Below are 13,739 nucleotides of genomic sequence, written 5' to 3'. Positions count from 1 at the left end.
TGGATGCTAAACTCTTATCTGAGAAATTTGATAAAATTTTTTTTCATTGACTAATTCCCCCCTTATCCTGCAATCATTAATATTGTTTGCATTTTCAGTTTGCTTATAATCAAACTTAGTTTGTATTTTGTAATTGCTTCCATCTCTTGTTTGGTTTCTGTGACCTATTAAAGAGTACTGATGTTATGGGGTTCAGATGTGTTCCCCTGAGGTTCAGGAAGGATACCTTTTGCAAGAATGCAAGACTCCAAAACTTAGCTTAAAAACAAAAAGAGAAATTTATTAATTTAGGGAGTAAGGTCGAGAATGGCCAGGAGGATGGCAAGGTGGAACAGCAAGATGGTGAGCAGTTCCTGGGAGGACAGCATGAAAGGAAAGGCTGTTCCCCCAGACAGACATCAGTTCTAGGGATTTCATACTTTTTACAACAGTGTTAGTCACCCAGGCATGAGGTGGGGTGATCATACTGAGGTCTGCCTGGGGACATAAAGATTCCTTAGTTTTAGGGGACAAACAGATGTCTGATAGGATCGAGGTGTGGCCTGAAGGTGCATCTTTCTATCCATCTTAAATCTAGAGGACAATCAAAGGTAGATAGTCATCTCAGGACCCTAGGGGGGTCATTGAGTGTTTTTAGGCTCAGTCACAAGGATGGAAGGGAGTGAGTTTCCCTGATAATAGTTCACCTGAGTTTCTGGGGTACAGTGACCATGTCATCAACAAGGGCTCAGCAATGCCACTTCAATTTAGTCAATATTTTTTAATAACCTCAAAACTCTATTCATACATGTCCTGGTTTCAATCTTGGGGGCTCCTCACTAAATATATCTTTTTGGCTCATGCTTTCACTGAATTCCCTATATGAACATTAGAATTTATATAGTAATTAGGTATCTACAGAAGTACAGCCCTTTTGCTCCCATGCAAATACTCAGGCTAACAAAAATACTGAATGAAGGCAAGATTTATATAGCCCAATAAAAAAATACAAAGGTCTTTTGCCTCCAAGCCCTTAAACAGTACAGAGAATTCTCTTTCTTCAGTGGATCTCACTTCCCTGGGGTCCTCACCCCCACACCAGAAACCCTCAAGTTCACCATTTGGCTAACCCTCTTGGAACCTACAGGCCTGCATTTCTGTATTACACTTTTGTTTCTTGCTGATCCTTGGCTCATGTTCCTACTTTTTCCAGGAGCTCTTCCACTGCTCCATCAGGTCCAAGAACTCCAACTTGGTCCAGCAAGTATACTGTTATTTGCTAATGTTTGTTTCAGGTTGGCTCTTTAACTCCTTGTCTCTAGACTGGTGCCTCTATTTAAAAATCATCTTTCAGAAGCACATCTGACTATATCAGTCCTCTGTTGAAGTAACTTCATTGGTTGGTTTCTCTATTGTCTACAGAATAAAGAACAAACTCTTCTGTTTCATTGCCCTTGATAATTTGGCTCCAGCCTTCCTTTCCAGGAATATTGTATATTATTCTCCTCTATTCTCCATCATTCTTCATTCTGGTCAAACCAGCCTACTTTCCAATCCTTAAATTTGACATTCTAGCTACTTCTTTGATAGTGTAATACAGGCTTTTATACAGTGCCTAAAATGCATTCTCTCTTCACTTCTACTCAGAATGCCTAGTGAGGCCAAGGCTTAGCTATTTTGGAGACTAAAAACTGCAGAGTATGTATGAAGAAACAGTACAGCCTAGATCTTTCCATTACTAATCAAAAGTCCCAGACTGAGTGGGGACTACTAGAGAATCCCTAGAAAAGCATCAGTGTGTCCTTTTCCCAATCTAGCCTTGTTCAAGGAGACAGCCAGGACCTGGAAATACTGAGAAGAGGAAGGGGTTCACCCAGGAGGCAGGGCTTGGGCCTGGTACAAAACAGGGAGGCACAGAACAGGTGCAAGCTGTCAGTTGGCAGTCAGCAATAATTCATTAAACATCTATTATGTGCTAAACTCTTGGAATACAAAGAAAGGCAACAAGGACAAAAAATAGTTCCTGCCCTCAGGTAGCTCACAGACTAATAGGAGAGACAACATGCAATCAACTATGTACAAACTTGTTGATCAGCTCCATAAATATGTACATATTTATAAAGAGAATAGTAATATATAGCACTATATTATAACAATAATACAATAAATTGTATATAATATGATAAATATTTATAGATGTATAGTTTTAAAATTATATGGAATACAGTAAACATAGGAAAATAATATTGTATTATCATGATGTAAATATAATTACATAACAATACATAACATTGTGAATACATACACAAATATATATAAAACACACATGTATATACATATACATATATATCCTGTATACATACAGTATGAATGGGAGAGAATGTCAGAAGAATAATTAAGGAATCCTGGGAGAGGATTCTTAGTAAAGGTGGTTGTTTAGATATATTGATTCGATTCTAACCGGTTCAGAGGCTTCAGTTCAAGATGCCTAATTGTACAGGTTGTCCTCAATGCAGATCTAGTGCTCCTACCTAGCTAGCACAGTGCTTGCTTGGTTCTTTGGTGGCCTTTTGCATGTTCCATATGGTATTAGTTACTCCAGTAAGCTCAGCGCTGTAACTTAACCTTCATTGTATCTCCCTCAGAGCCCAGCAAGCACCTTGCACATAGTGTGGAGGTTAATGAATATTTTTTGAATCAAGTTAGTGACTAGAGTAGAGCCATGAATCTGGAATCTGACTTTGTTTCAGATTTCAAGTTTACACTACCCTAGCTCCCTTAATCTATTTCCTCCTTTGTGGAATGAAGGAGCTGTACTAGATGAACTTTATGTAATTAAAATGATATAAACTTTTAATATACATGTGCTATATATACATATACACTATATAAATATATTAATTTTAATATGTTAAATACTATTAATATAAAAATAGCAATATCTTAAAAACATATGAATGGTCTCACTGGTCACCTCTTAGGCATGGCTCATATAGAGTTAACCGAATTTCAGGGACAATCCGGCTGCCCAAGATGCAACACGTAGTTAAGCGACACGTCGCTCTAGGTGCATTAGAAGTCTTTCTCTATATTGACAAACCGTTTCTTTTTTTCAGTGGGATGGGGGTGGGGTTCAGAGATTAGGGAGAAGGAGATATATTTCAATGGGTTGAATACCCGGAAAAAGCACTCGCGAACATAGTCCTCCGGCATCCCATCGTCCCCCGCGACATGGACACGTCCTCTCCTCGGCGGCCGCTCTGTCCCGCCGGTGCCCGGCACCCTCTCGGTGATCCACCGCAGCCCACCGGAGTGGGTGTCATGGCTGCCGGCGTCGAGTTGGCAGGAGTTGTCTGCGGAGCTGGTGGAAAGTGGCTGAAGTAGCCGAACTGGCGTATGACCCGGGGCGTCAGGAGCTCTCGGGAATGAGACAGGCTTCCTCGCAGGAGAGGATTTCTCAGTGGTGGCGGGTGTCCGTAGTTCGCGGCTCGAGAGCTGCCTGGGCGGTGGTGGGCCGAGGAGAAGCTAGTCCGTCGCTCCCCTTGGAGGCCGGCGTCGCCTTGGAAACCAGCAGAGCGGGTTGGGCGCCTGACCGGGGGGCTGCCCTTGCCCGCAGTTACCGGGAGAAGGCTCAGGCCCGGACGAGGAGGGAGCTGCTTCTTGGGTGGCCGCAGCGATGTCTTCGTGGCTCGGCAGTTTGGGCTCTGGCCTGGGCCAGTCCCTGGGGCAGGTGGGAGGCAGCTTGTCTTCTCTCACTGGCCAGATCTCCAACTTCACCAAGGACATGCTGTTGGAGGGCACAGAGGAGGTGGAAGGTAACACTGGGGCTCCGGGGAATCCCAAGACGGGTCAGGCAACCCGACTTTCATATTTAATCGTAGGGATATTGAGGCACGGAGAGGCGAAATGACATGTGAGATATTGCTGGTAGTAATATTGACCCGGGCCCTCTGATTTCACATTCCAGTTATCTTTCCACCGCCGAACTGTCTGGCCCCAAGTTTTTACCCCTTATACTGCACTGGAAAGAAATGCCACTCCTCCCCCCTCTCCCCTTCCTTTAACCCTTTATTTCCTTTTCTTGTCAGAACTCATTCAAGATTCCCATCTGCCTCTCCTTTCCTTGAGGTCCGTCCCTTCTCTTTCAGCCAAGGAAGTCTCTAGTTTCCTTATTGCTTTCCCCTCCTCAATTCTGTCTTCCACTTATAAAAGATACTTTAGGATTTCAGGCAGGGAAAAAACAACTGCTCAACAGGAATTCCTTTACCAGCAATTCCTTTCTAAACGGAAGGTGACTTAATCTGTATTTCTCAACATTAGAAAAATTAAGGGCAGCTGAGTGCTAGGCTTGCAGTCAGGAGAACCTGGTTCAAATCTTGCCTCAAACACAAGTTACTTAACCCCAGTTGCCAGATCTTAACAACAGTTCTTCTGCCTTGCAGCCTAGCAGTTCTAAGTTTTTAAAGCATCTATTTACTCTTCACTCCGAAAAGAATCCATTTATCACATTTTTTCCAAATTTAATTTTTCTCCCTATTAACATCTTTATGAGACCAGGAAAACCAAAACACTTTTAAGTGACCTGGATCCTGTTGACTAGCCTGGATAAATATTAAGCAGTCTTTTCAGTGTTTTCTCTGATTTAGGGTGTCATCTAGTAATAAAACATGGCTGCATGTTTTAAAAATTGATTCTTCGGGCAGCTAGGTAACACAGTAGAAGGAATACCAGGCCTGGATTCAGGAGAACTTGGTTTCAAATTTTACCTCAGATCCTTCCCAGCTGTGTGAGGTTGGGCAAGTCACTTGCCTTTGCCACTCTTCTATCTTAGAATTGATACAAAGACAGAAGGGAAGGGTTAAAAAATTCAAAAAGTTTTGTTTTGTTGCATTTTCTGTAGTCAAATGAGTGCTTTGAATTGTGCTTATTTTTTTCTGTATTGCTTTTTTCATTTTCTACATCTTTCCACTGTTACTTTATATTTAGATAGTCTTAGTTTTCAAGGCATGCTTTCATTAATTGTATTTTGTTGAATTTTGACAATAACATTGTGAAATAGGCAAGATAGATATTTTTTCTTTCCATTTTTACAGTTAAGAAAACTGAAGCTTTGAAAAATAAAATGTGAAAAAGTTCCTGGTACATTGGAACCTTAGTAATTCTGTATTAATCTTTTATATTCTCCTTTTTCCTTTAATCATTCATCTTTTAGACTCCAGTAAAGAATAATGACTCACCCATAGTTTCACAATAGCAAATAATAACTATTTACAATTTTATAGCACTATGATTATAAACTGATTTATGTCTTGTATCTTATGTCATATTTCCAACATTCTTATGAGACAGTCACATTGCCTCCTACTAATAAGGGGTGCCTTTCCATCATATGAAAATAATTCTCCGAAAGCTATTTTAAAGCTAAGATTTCTTAACATTTCTCTCTTTCTTTAACAATTTGTGACTGCTTTCTGTGATTTTGGAGAGTTACAGAATTTCCAAGTTGGGACATCAGTTATCTACAGCTAGGTACAATGGATCAAGTTTGGAACCTAGGAGTCAAGAAAATCTGAGTTCATTTCCTGTCCTCAGACACTTAAAAGCTGTGCGACTTTGGACAAATCATTTTACCTTTCTCAGCCTCAGTTTCCTTCTGAGGGAGTTGGATTTTATGACCCTTCCAGTTCTAAATCTGTTATCCTCTGACGTTATGTTATCCACTCCCATACCTGCAAAACTGACAAGTTGTTACCTTGGCTCTCCTTGAAGAACTTCAGTGAAATGGAATCTACCACTTTCAAAAGCAGCCCTTTGTACTTTTGCACAGCTTTCCTTCTCAGGAAATTTTTCCTGAAATTAAACTTCAGTTTATTTCTTTGCATTTTCCACTCACTGTTCTGCCTTCTGAGGATAACAGAACAAGTCTGATCTTCCATAAGACAGCTCTTCAAACAGTTGAAGTAGTTTTTAAGGACTTTCTTCTTCAGGATAGACATATTTCGGTTAATAGTCCTTCAATCAGCCCTCATATGAAGGCCCTTTACCACCCTGGTAATCTTTCCAGTTTATGAATGCCCTTAAACTGGTCATCAGAATGGGGCAGCTGGGTGGTTCAGTGGTTTGAGAGCCAGGCCTAGAGAGGTGGAAGGTCCTAGGTTCAAATCTAGCCTCAGATACTTCCCAGCTGTGTGACCCTGGGTAAGTCACTTAACCCCCATTGTCTAGCCCTTACCTCTCTTCTGCCCTGGAAGCATTACATAGTATTGATTCTAAGCTGGAAGGTAAGTGTTTAAGAAAAAAAGAAAAAGAAAGAAAAAGAAAAAAACTTAATTCAGTAGCTATGGTCTGACCAAAGTAGAATTTCTTTTTTTTTTAAATTATGAATTAGAAAATAATCAACATTTCCAAATGTAAAGACCAAAAAAAAGAGGATTATGTATAAAACCACAAATTTGTACACACAGTTTTAATTATATGTAAAATTTAACATGGTAGTACCTAACATTATGTTTCACTTGCCTGTATGTCTTCTGAACTTTATTATTCTGTTCTCTTCTGCATAGTTAAAAGATGGCAATCTCTCTTTTAATGTAGCCCAAGCTCATATTAGCCTTTAGACTTCCTTGTCACACTGCTGAATCATATTAGGCTTTCAGTCCACTAAAACTGGCATTTCTTTTTTTAGACATTCTTTTCTCTAAACATTCCTTCCCCATTCTGTACTTGTGATCTTGACTTTTTTGAGCCCAAGAAGAAGGCTTTACATTTATTTATTCCTATTTAATTTCTTCATATGTCAGTTTAATGCTCCGGACTGTCAACTTTTTGACCTTGTCATGTAATGTTTGCTATCCTTTTCAGCTTTTTTGTCATCTGTATATTTGAAGAGCCTGTATTCAGTGCAATTCAGGTAATTGATAAAATCATTAAACAGCTTGGGGCCATGCATAGATTTTTAGGGCAGTACTTTGTATACATTGTGCCACTGTGGACTTTGAATGATTAATGATTAAAGTTAGTGTCTAACTATTCAACTAATTCTGAATCCATCTAATTATATATATTATCTAGTCTAATGGTTTACAAATCCCTGGGGATTGGGATAGAAAGGAAGAAGAGGAGGGACACCACCCAGCAGACTTAATGCTCAAAGTGGTCACTCAGACCACTTTGGGTCTATAGCAGGTGACTTGAAAGATGGGCTTTACACTCGAGGATAAAACTGATGTATAAGAATTCCACTTTCCCCTCTTTTCATGTTGAATAAGACAGACTAAGTCATAGGATAAGCAGACGTGGATGGCTTGTAACAAGTTATAGATCAAATTATGTTATCTTTTCCCCTTAAAATCAAACTTTTTTGTTGCTGTCAAGGGCACTACCATCCTTTTAGCTATCCAGATATAAAATATTAGTGATATCTTCTACTCATAATATGTACCCCCTACATTTCTTTTCATCTGTCTACTTTTTGTACCTCACACAACAAGAACATTACTTCAAGCCCACCTTAACTTTTGTCTGGATTATATACCAGCCTCCTAATTGAGCTCTCCACCCAAAATTACTTCTATTCCCACTTTTTCAGCCACACAACAAAAATGATTTCCCTAAAAGGCAAATCTGGTGGACCAGCTAGGTGGCCCAGTGGACAGGAAGCCCTGTATTTGAATCTTGCCTCAGATACTTCCCCTTTAAGGAACCTTAGGCAAATCACTTGCCTCATTCTTACCACTTTTCTGTCTTGGGGCCTATACTTAGTATCAATTTTAAGACATAAGGTAAGGGTTAAAAAAAAAAGGTGTTTAACCATGTCACTTACTTGTCTAATAAGTTCCAATGATTCCTTATTGACTAAGACTAAATATATCAATTTTTAAAAATTTCAAATTTTTTTTTGTGTAAGCGTTATAATGCATACAATTTCTTGTGCATGGATATAATTTGTAAATAAGTACAGATAGATCTTTATGTAAGTGGACCATTCTGCACTCTACATAAATGGATTTTTTATATCTTTGGACATGGGGAAGGAGGGAGACAGGCAGGAAGTGGGCCAATACATGGTTCTAGAATAGGTGGGAGCTTAGGACAGAGAAGTAAATACAGCAAGGTGGTGCATGCCAGCTGTGAGAGTCCATTTAGAACATGGCAGGCAGAATGAGGTAAAGGTCTCTGACTCTGCAGTTTCAAGCAAAGATCCTAATCCAATGATAATCTTCTTTCCTTAAATCTTCTGTTTTCACTTGTGTCTTTTTTTTTTTTTTGTAGGCAGTGGGAGGCCACTGAGCAAAGAGCCAGAAGGGCAGGAACACAGAGGCAGAGTGCTGTACAGTAAAGTTAATATAGGTGTTTTTTGGAATGCAGATTTCTTTAAGAATTATTTACGTAGTGGTATATTATGTAGAGGTAGAATTGTGTAAAATGAGAACTATCTATATATATGGAGAGTACATGCTCAAAAATTTCATACTGATACTATGTGATAAAAAACTTGGGAAAACATTAGTTCACATCTTTCCATCTTTTCCATAAGAATAAGAGCACTTGTGTCAAATGTTTTTCTAAAATCTAGATAAATTCCATTCTACTAGCATTACTATTCTGTAAAAACAGGAAATGATCTCAATCTATCATGACTTGCAATCATTCATTACACAAAGCTGTTTTTTTAAAGCTATTTGCTTCTGTTTTAGAAGCAGTACTAAATATTGGTTCTATGGCAGAAGAGTGGTAAGAGCTAAGAAATTGGGATTAAGTGACTTGCACAGGACAGAGCTAGAAATTGCCCTGAGGACAAATTTGAACCCAGGACCTCCTGTCTCTGGGTCTAGTGCTCTATCCCCTGAGCCACCTAGCCATCTTTCCAAAAGGTTTTTAAAGGTCTGCTATGTTTTGAGCATTTTAGTGGGATAAATCAAAAGTTAAATAGTTACTGCCTTATAGTTTACAGGGGAGATTCATTATGTTCATACATAAGTAAATATAGGAGGTAAATAAGTACACAAAAATTTGAAGGGCATATGGAAATATGTTTTGAATGATAATACATGTATAACCAAGATTGAATTGTTTGCCAGCTCCAGGAGTGGGGAGGAAAGGAGGGAGGGAGACAATTTGGATCCTTTAACTTCAGAAAACTTACGTGGAAATTTATTACATGTAATTGGTAAAAAAAAAAAGTTTGAAGGGCAAATCACATAACAACTGAATAAGGAAAGGCCTCTTGAAGAAAGTGGCATTAAAGCTAAACCTCAAAAGGAGTACAAAAATGAAGAGGTAAGATGGATAGCATTCTAGGAATGAGGGACAAACTGTGGAAAGACATTTTGGTAGGAGATGGCATATCATGTATAGGAAATAGCAAATCTCCAAACTCTACTTTGGTTGGAATGTGAGGGAGAATAACATGTAATCAATTTGTAAAGATAGAATAGAACTAGATTGTGAAGGGCATTTAAATGCCAGAAGAAATTGTATTTTATTTTAGAAGCAGTGAGGAAATACTATTGCTTCTTAAATAGTATACTAGTATGGTTAGACATGTACCTGTGTATGGATTAGTTTGGAAAGGGGACAGACACAGTAGGATCATTTATTTTTATTTTTTTGAAAATTTTAATTAGTCAATTTAGAACATTATTCCTTGGTTACAAGAATCATATTCTTTCCCTCCCCTCTGCCCACCCCTTCCTGTAGCCCATGCACAATTCCACTGGGTTTACATGTGTCCTTGATCAAAACCTATTTCCACTTTGTTGATGTTTGCACTAGGATGATCATTTAGACTCTAAATTTTAGTCTACATCCCCAATCATACCCCCTTGACCCATGTAATCAAGCAGTTGCTTTTCTTCTGTGTTTCTACTCCTACAGTTTTTCCTCTGAATGTGGATAGTATTCTTTCTCATAAATCCCCGAGTTGTTCTGGATCACTGCATTGCCACTAATGGAGAAGTCCATTACATTCGATTGTATCACAGTGTATAAGTCTCTGTGTATAATGTTCTCCTGGTTCTGCTCCTGTCACTGCATCAATTCCTGGAGGTCATTCCAGTTCACATGGAATTCCTCTGGTTCATTATTCCTTTGAGCACAATAGTATTTCATCAACAACATATACCACAATTTGTTCAGCCATTCCCCAATTGGAGGGCATCCCCTTATTTTCCAATTTTTTGCCACCACAAAGAGCACAGCTATGAATATTCTTGTACAAGTCTTTTTCCTGATTATCTCTTTGGGGTATAAACCCAGCAGTGCTATGGCTGGATCAAAGGGAAGACAGTCTTTTAGCGCCCTTTGGGCATAGTTCCAAATTATCTTTCAGAATGGTTGGATCAATTCACAACTCCACCAGCAATGCATTAATGCCCTAACTTTGCCACATCCCCTCCAACATTCCTTACTTTCCTTTGCTGTCATGTTAGCCAATCTGCTAGATGTGTGGTGATATCTCAGAGTTGTTTTAATTTGCATTTCTCTGATTATAAGAGATTTAGAACACTTTTTCATGTGCTTATTAATAGTTTTGATTTCTTTATCTGAAAATTGCCTTTTCATGTCCCTTGCCCATTTATCAATTGGTGAATGGCTTGATCTTTTGTACAATTGACTTAGCTCCTTATAAATTCGAGTAATTAGACCTTTGTCAGAGGTTTTTGTAATAAAGATTTTTTCCCTCAATTTGTTGCTTTCCTTCTAATTTTGGTAGCATTAGTTTTGTTTGTACAAAACCTTTTTAATTTAATATAATAAAAATTATTTATTTTACATTTTGTAATTTTTTTCTAACCTTTGCTTGGTCTTTAAAATCTTTCCTTTCCCAAAGATCTGACAAATATACTATTCTGTGTTCACCTAATTTACTTATAGTTTCCTTTATATTCAAGTCATTCACCCATTCTGAGTTCATCTTGGTGGTGGGTGTGAGATGTTGATCCAAACCCAATTTTTCCCATACTGTCTTTCAATTTTCTTAACAGTTTTTTTTTTTATCAAATAGTGGATTTTTGTCCTGGCAGCTTTGGGTTTATCATAGACAGTCTTGCTGAGGTCACTTACCCCAAGTCTATTCCACTGATCCTCCTTCCTGTCTCTTAGCCAGTACCATATGGTTTTGATGACCACTGCTTTATAGTATAGTTTAAGATCTGGTACTGCTAGGCCACCTTCCTTCACATTTTTTCCCATTATTTCCCTTGATGTTCTTGATCTTTTGTTCTTCCAAATTAACTTTGTTATGGTTTTTTCTAATCCAGTAAAAAAAGTTTTTTGGTAGTTCGATAGGTATGGCACTAAATAAGTAAATTAGTTTGAGTAGGATTGTCATTTTTATTATGTTAACTCTTCCTATCCATGAGCAGTTAATGTTTTTCCAATTATTTAACTCTAGTTTTAATTGTGTGGAGAGTGTTTTGTAGTTGTATTCATATGTACTTACTGTGTTTGTCTTGGCACATAGATTCCTAAGTATTTTATATTGTCTAGGGTGATTTAAAATGGAATTTCTCTTTCTAATTCTTGCTGCTGAGATGTGTTGGAAATATAGAGAAATGCTGATGACTTATGTGGGTTTATTTTGTATCCTTCAACTTTGCTAAAGTTGTTGATTATTTCTACTAGCTTTTTAGTTGATTGTCTAGGATTCTTTAAGTAGATCATAATATCATCTGCAAAGAGTAATAGCTTGGTCTCCTCATTGCCTATTTTAATACAGAAATAAAAAATATTAAAATAGAATCAATAAGATTTTGCAGCTTATTTGATTTTGGCTGGAGAATGAGGGTGAGTGAAATGTTGAGAACAATTCTAAGGTTGTAAAACTGGGTGACTAGAAGAATGGTGATAATGGAGATAGAAATAGAGTAGTTAGAAGGGAAGAATGATTCTTTTTTAAAGATGTTGGGTTTGAGATACCTTGGAGCTTCTGATTGGAGGTATGAAGTTGGAGCTTGGGAGAAGAGATAAAGCCTGGAAATGTAGATTTGGGAATTGTCTGCATAGATATGATCATTGAATCCATGGAAACTGACAAAATCATTAAGAGATTCTAGACAGACAAAAGGACCTAAGACAGAGCCCTCTGTTACACCCAGGAATAAGGTAGGACAGTGTTGGCAAACTCTTTAGAGATCTCATGCCTAGATTGTACCCTCAAGCTGCCTGTGAGCCCCCCATCCCTCCATTACTCCAGACAACGAAGGGAAGAAGTGCTCATTTTGGGCTGCTGGGCAGAGGGGCATGTGAGCAATTCCCTCAGGTCCAATGGAGAGGGTGAACAGGAGTGTTTGCTAGCATAGGGGGTAGGACATGGATAGTTATTCTGTAAAGGACACTGAGATACAACTGTCATATAGGTAGGAAGAGAACCATAACAAACTGCTGTCTAGAAAACTTAAGAGAGGAGGGTTACAAATAACATTTTTCCATATATTAATATTAAGAATTTGATTTTATTGAAGCCCGTAAAGAAGAAAATTTAAATAAAAAGCCATTTCCCCCCCCTTTCTTCTCTTATTTACCTTTTCAGGTTTCTCTTGATCTTTGTGTTTGGATACCAAACTTTTCCCTTAGTTCTGGTCTTTTCTTTACAAATACTTGGAAATCTTTTATTTTGTTTGATGCCCACACTTTCCCCTGCAAGAATATAGTCAGTTTTGATGGGTAGGTGATCCTTGGTTGAAGACCCAATTCTCTTGCCTTTCTGAATATCATATTCCATGCCTTGAGGTCCTTTAGTGTGGAAGCTGCCAGATCTTGTGTGATCCTGATTGGTGCTCCTTGATATCTGAATTGTCTCTTTTTGGCTTCTTGTAAAATTTTTTTCCCTTCGTTTGGAAGTTCTTAAATTTGGTAATTATAATCCTGGGGGTTGTTTTTTGAGGATTTAGTGTAGGGGGTGTTCTATGAACTCTTTCAATGTCTATTTTGCCCTTTTGTTCATGAATATCAGGGCATTTTTCTTTGGATATTTTCTTGCAGTATGATGTCAAGGTTTCTGTTTATTTCTGTGTTTTCAGTTAGATCAATGATACTCAAATTGTCTCTTCTAGACCTGCTTTCTCGGTCAGTCATCTTCTCAGTGAGATATTTCATGTTTCCTTCTATTTTGTTCATCTTTTGATTTTGTTTTAATTCTTGCTTTTTTTTGAGATCATTGGCTTCTAATTGCCCAATTCTGGTCTTTCAAGACTGGTTTTCTGCTATAATCTTTTATTTTCCTTTTCTGGTTTGGTCTATCCTGCTTTTCGTGCCTTCCACCTGTTTAATTTTGGTCTCTAATTTATTTATCATTTCATTTTATTTCTGGGCTTCTTTTTCCAGTTGGGAGTTCCTGTCTTTTAAACTGTTATTTTCTTTTTGAATTATTTCTCACTTTTATTGCCAGTATTCTTCCATCTATTTCATAAGCCCCAATTTAAATTCTTCAAGAACTTGTAGCCAATTTCCATTTTTTGGAAGGTTTGGATACATTTATTTGTTTGTCCTCTTATGCTATTTCCTCTGTAGACTGGATTTTTCCTCCATAAAAATTATCCAGGTTCAAAGCCGCCTTTTTGTTCTTGGTGTTGGGAAGTTGTTTTTCCTGGGCATTGTTTGCCATCACTATGCTGGTTTTTCCTTCCCTTTCCAGGCAGAAGGCTCAGTGAGGAGGATTGGCTCTCTGTGTATGGAGCTAAGGAGTAAGGTTTTTGCTTGAGGCCATGGAGTCTCTGGAGCTTCTACTGTTTGCAGTGTCTCTGCTCAAGGTCTGAGCT

The 13,739-nt window shown here is 38.2% G+C and overlaps 1 protein-coding gene across 1 annotated transcript in view; it reads left to right on the top strand.

Annotated features, from left to right (window-relative positions):
• Positions 1–3,251: 3,251 nt before the first annotated feature.
• Positions 3,252–13,739, top strand: part of TRIP11 (thyroid hormone receptor interactor 11) — a 98,109-nt gene continuing 87,621 nt past the window's right edge. The window contains exon 1 of the mRNA XM_056810453.1: positions 3,252–3,794. Within this exon, the coding sequence (XP_056666431.1) occupies positions 3,656–3,794 (139 nt within the window). The 5' untranslated portion in view covers positions 3,252–3,655. The remainder of the gene's footprint in view (positions 3,795–13,739) is intronic.

Source organism: Monodelphis domestica, chromosome 1 (genome assembly GCF_027887165.1).
Source record: "Monodelphis domestica isolate mMonDom1 chromosome 1, mMonDom1.pri, whole genome shotgun sequence".
Classification (NCBI taxonomy): domain Eukaryota; kingdom Metazoa; phylum Chordata; class Mammalia; order Didelphimorphia; family Didelphidae; genus Monodelphis; species Monodelphis domestica.
Note: the sequence above shows the minus strand (reverse complement) of the source record. Positions and strands in the feature narration are given on the sequence as shown.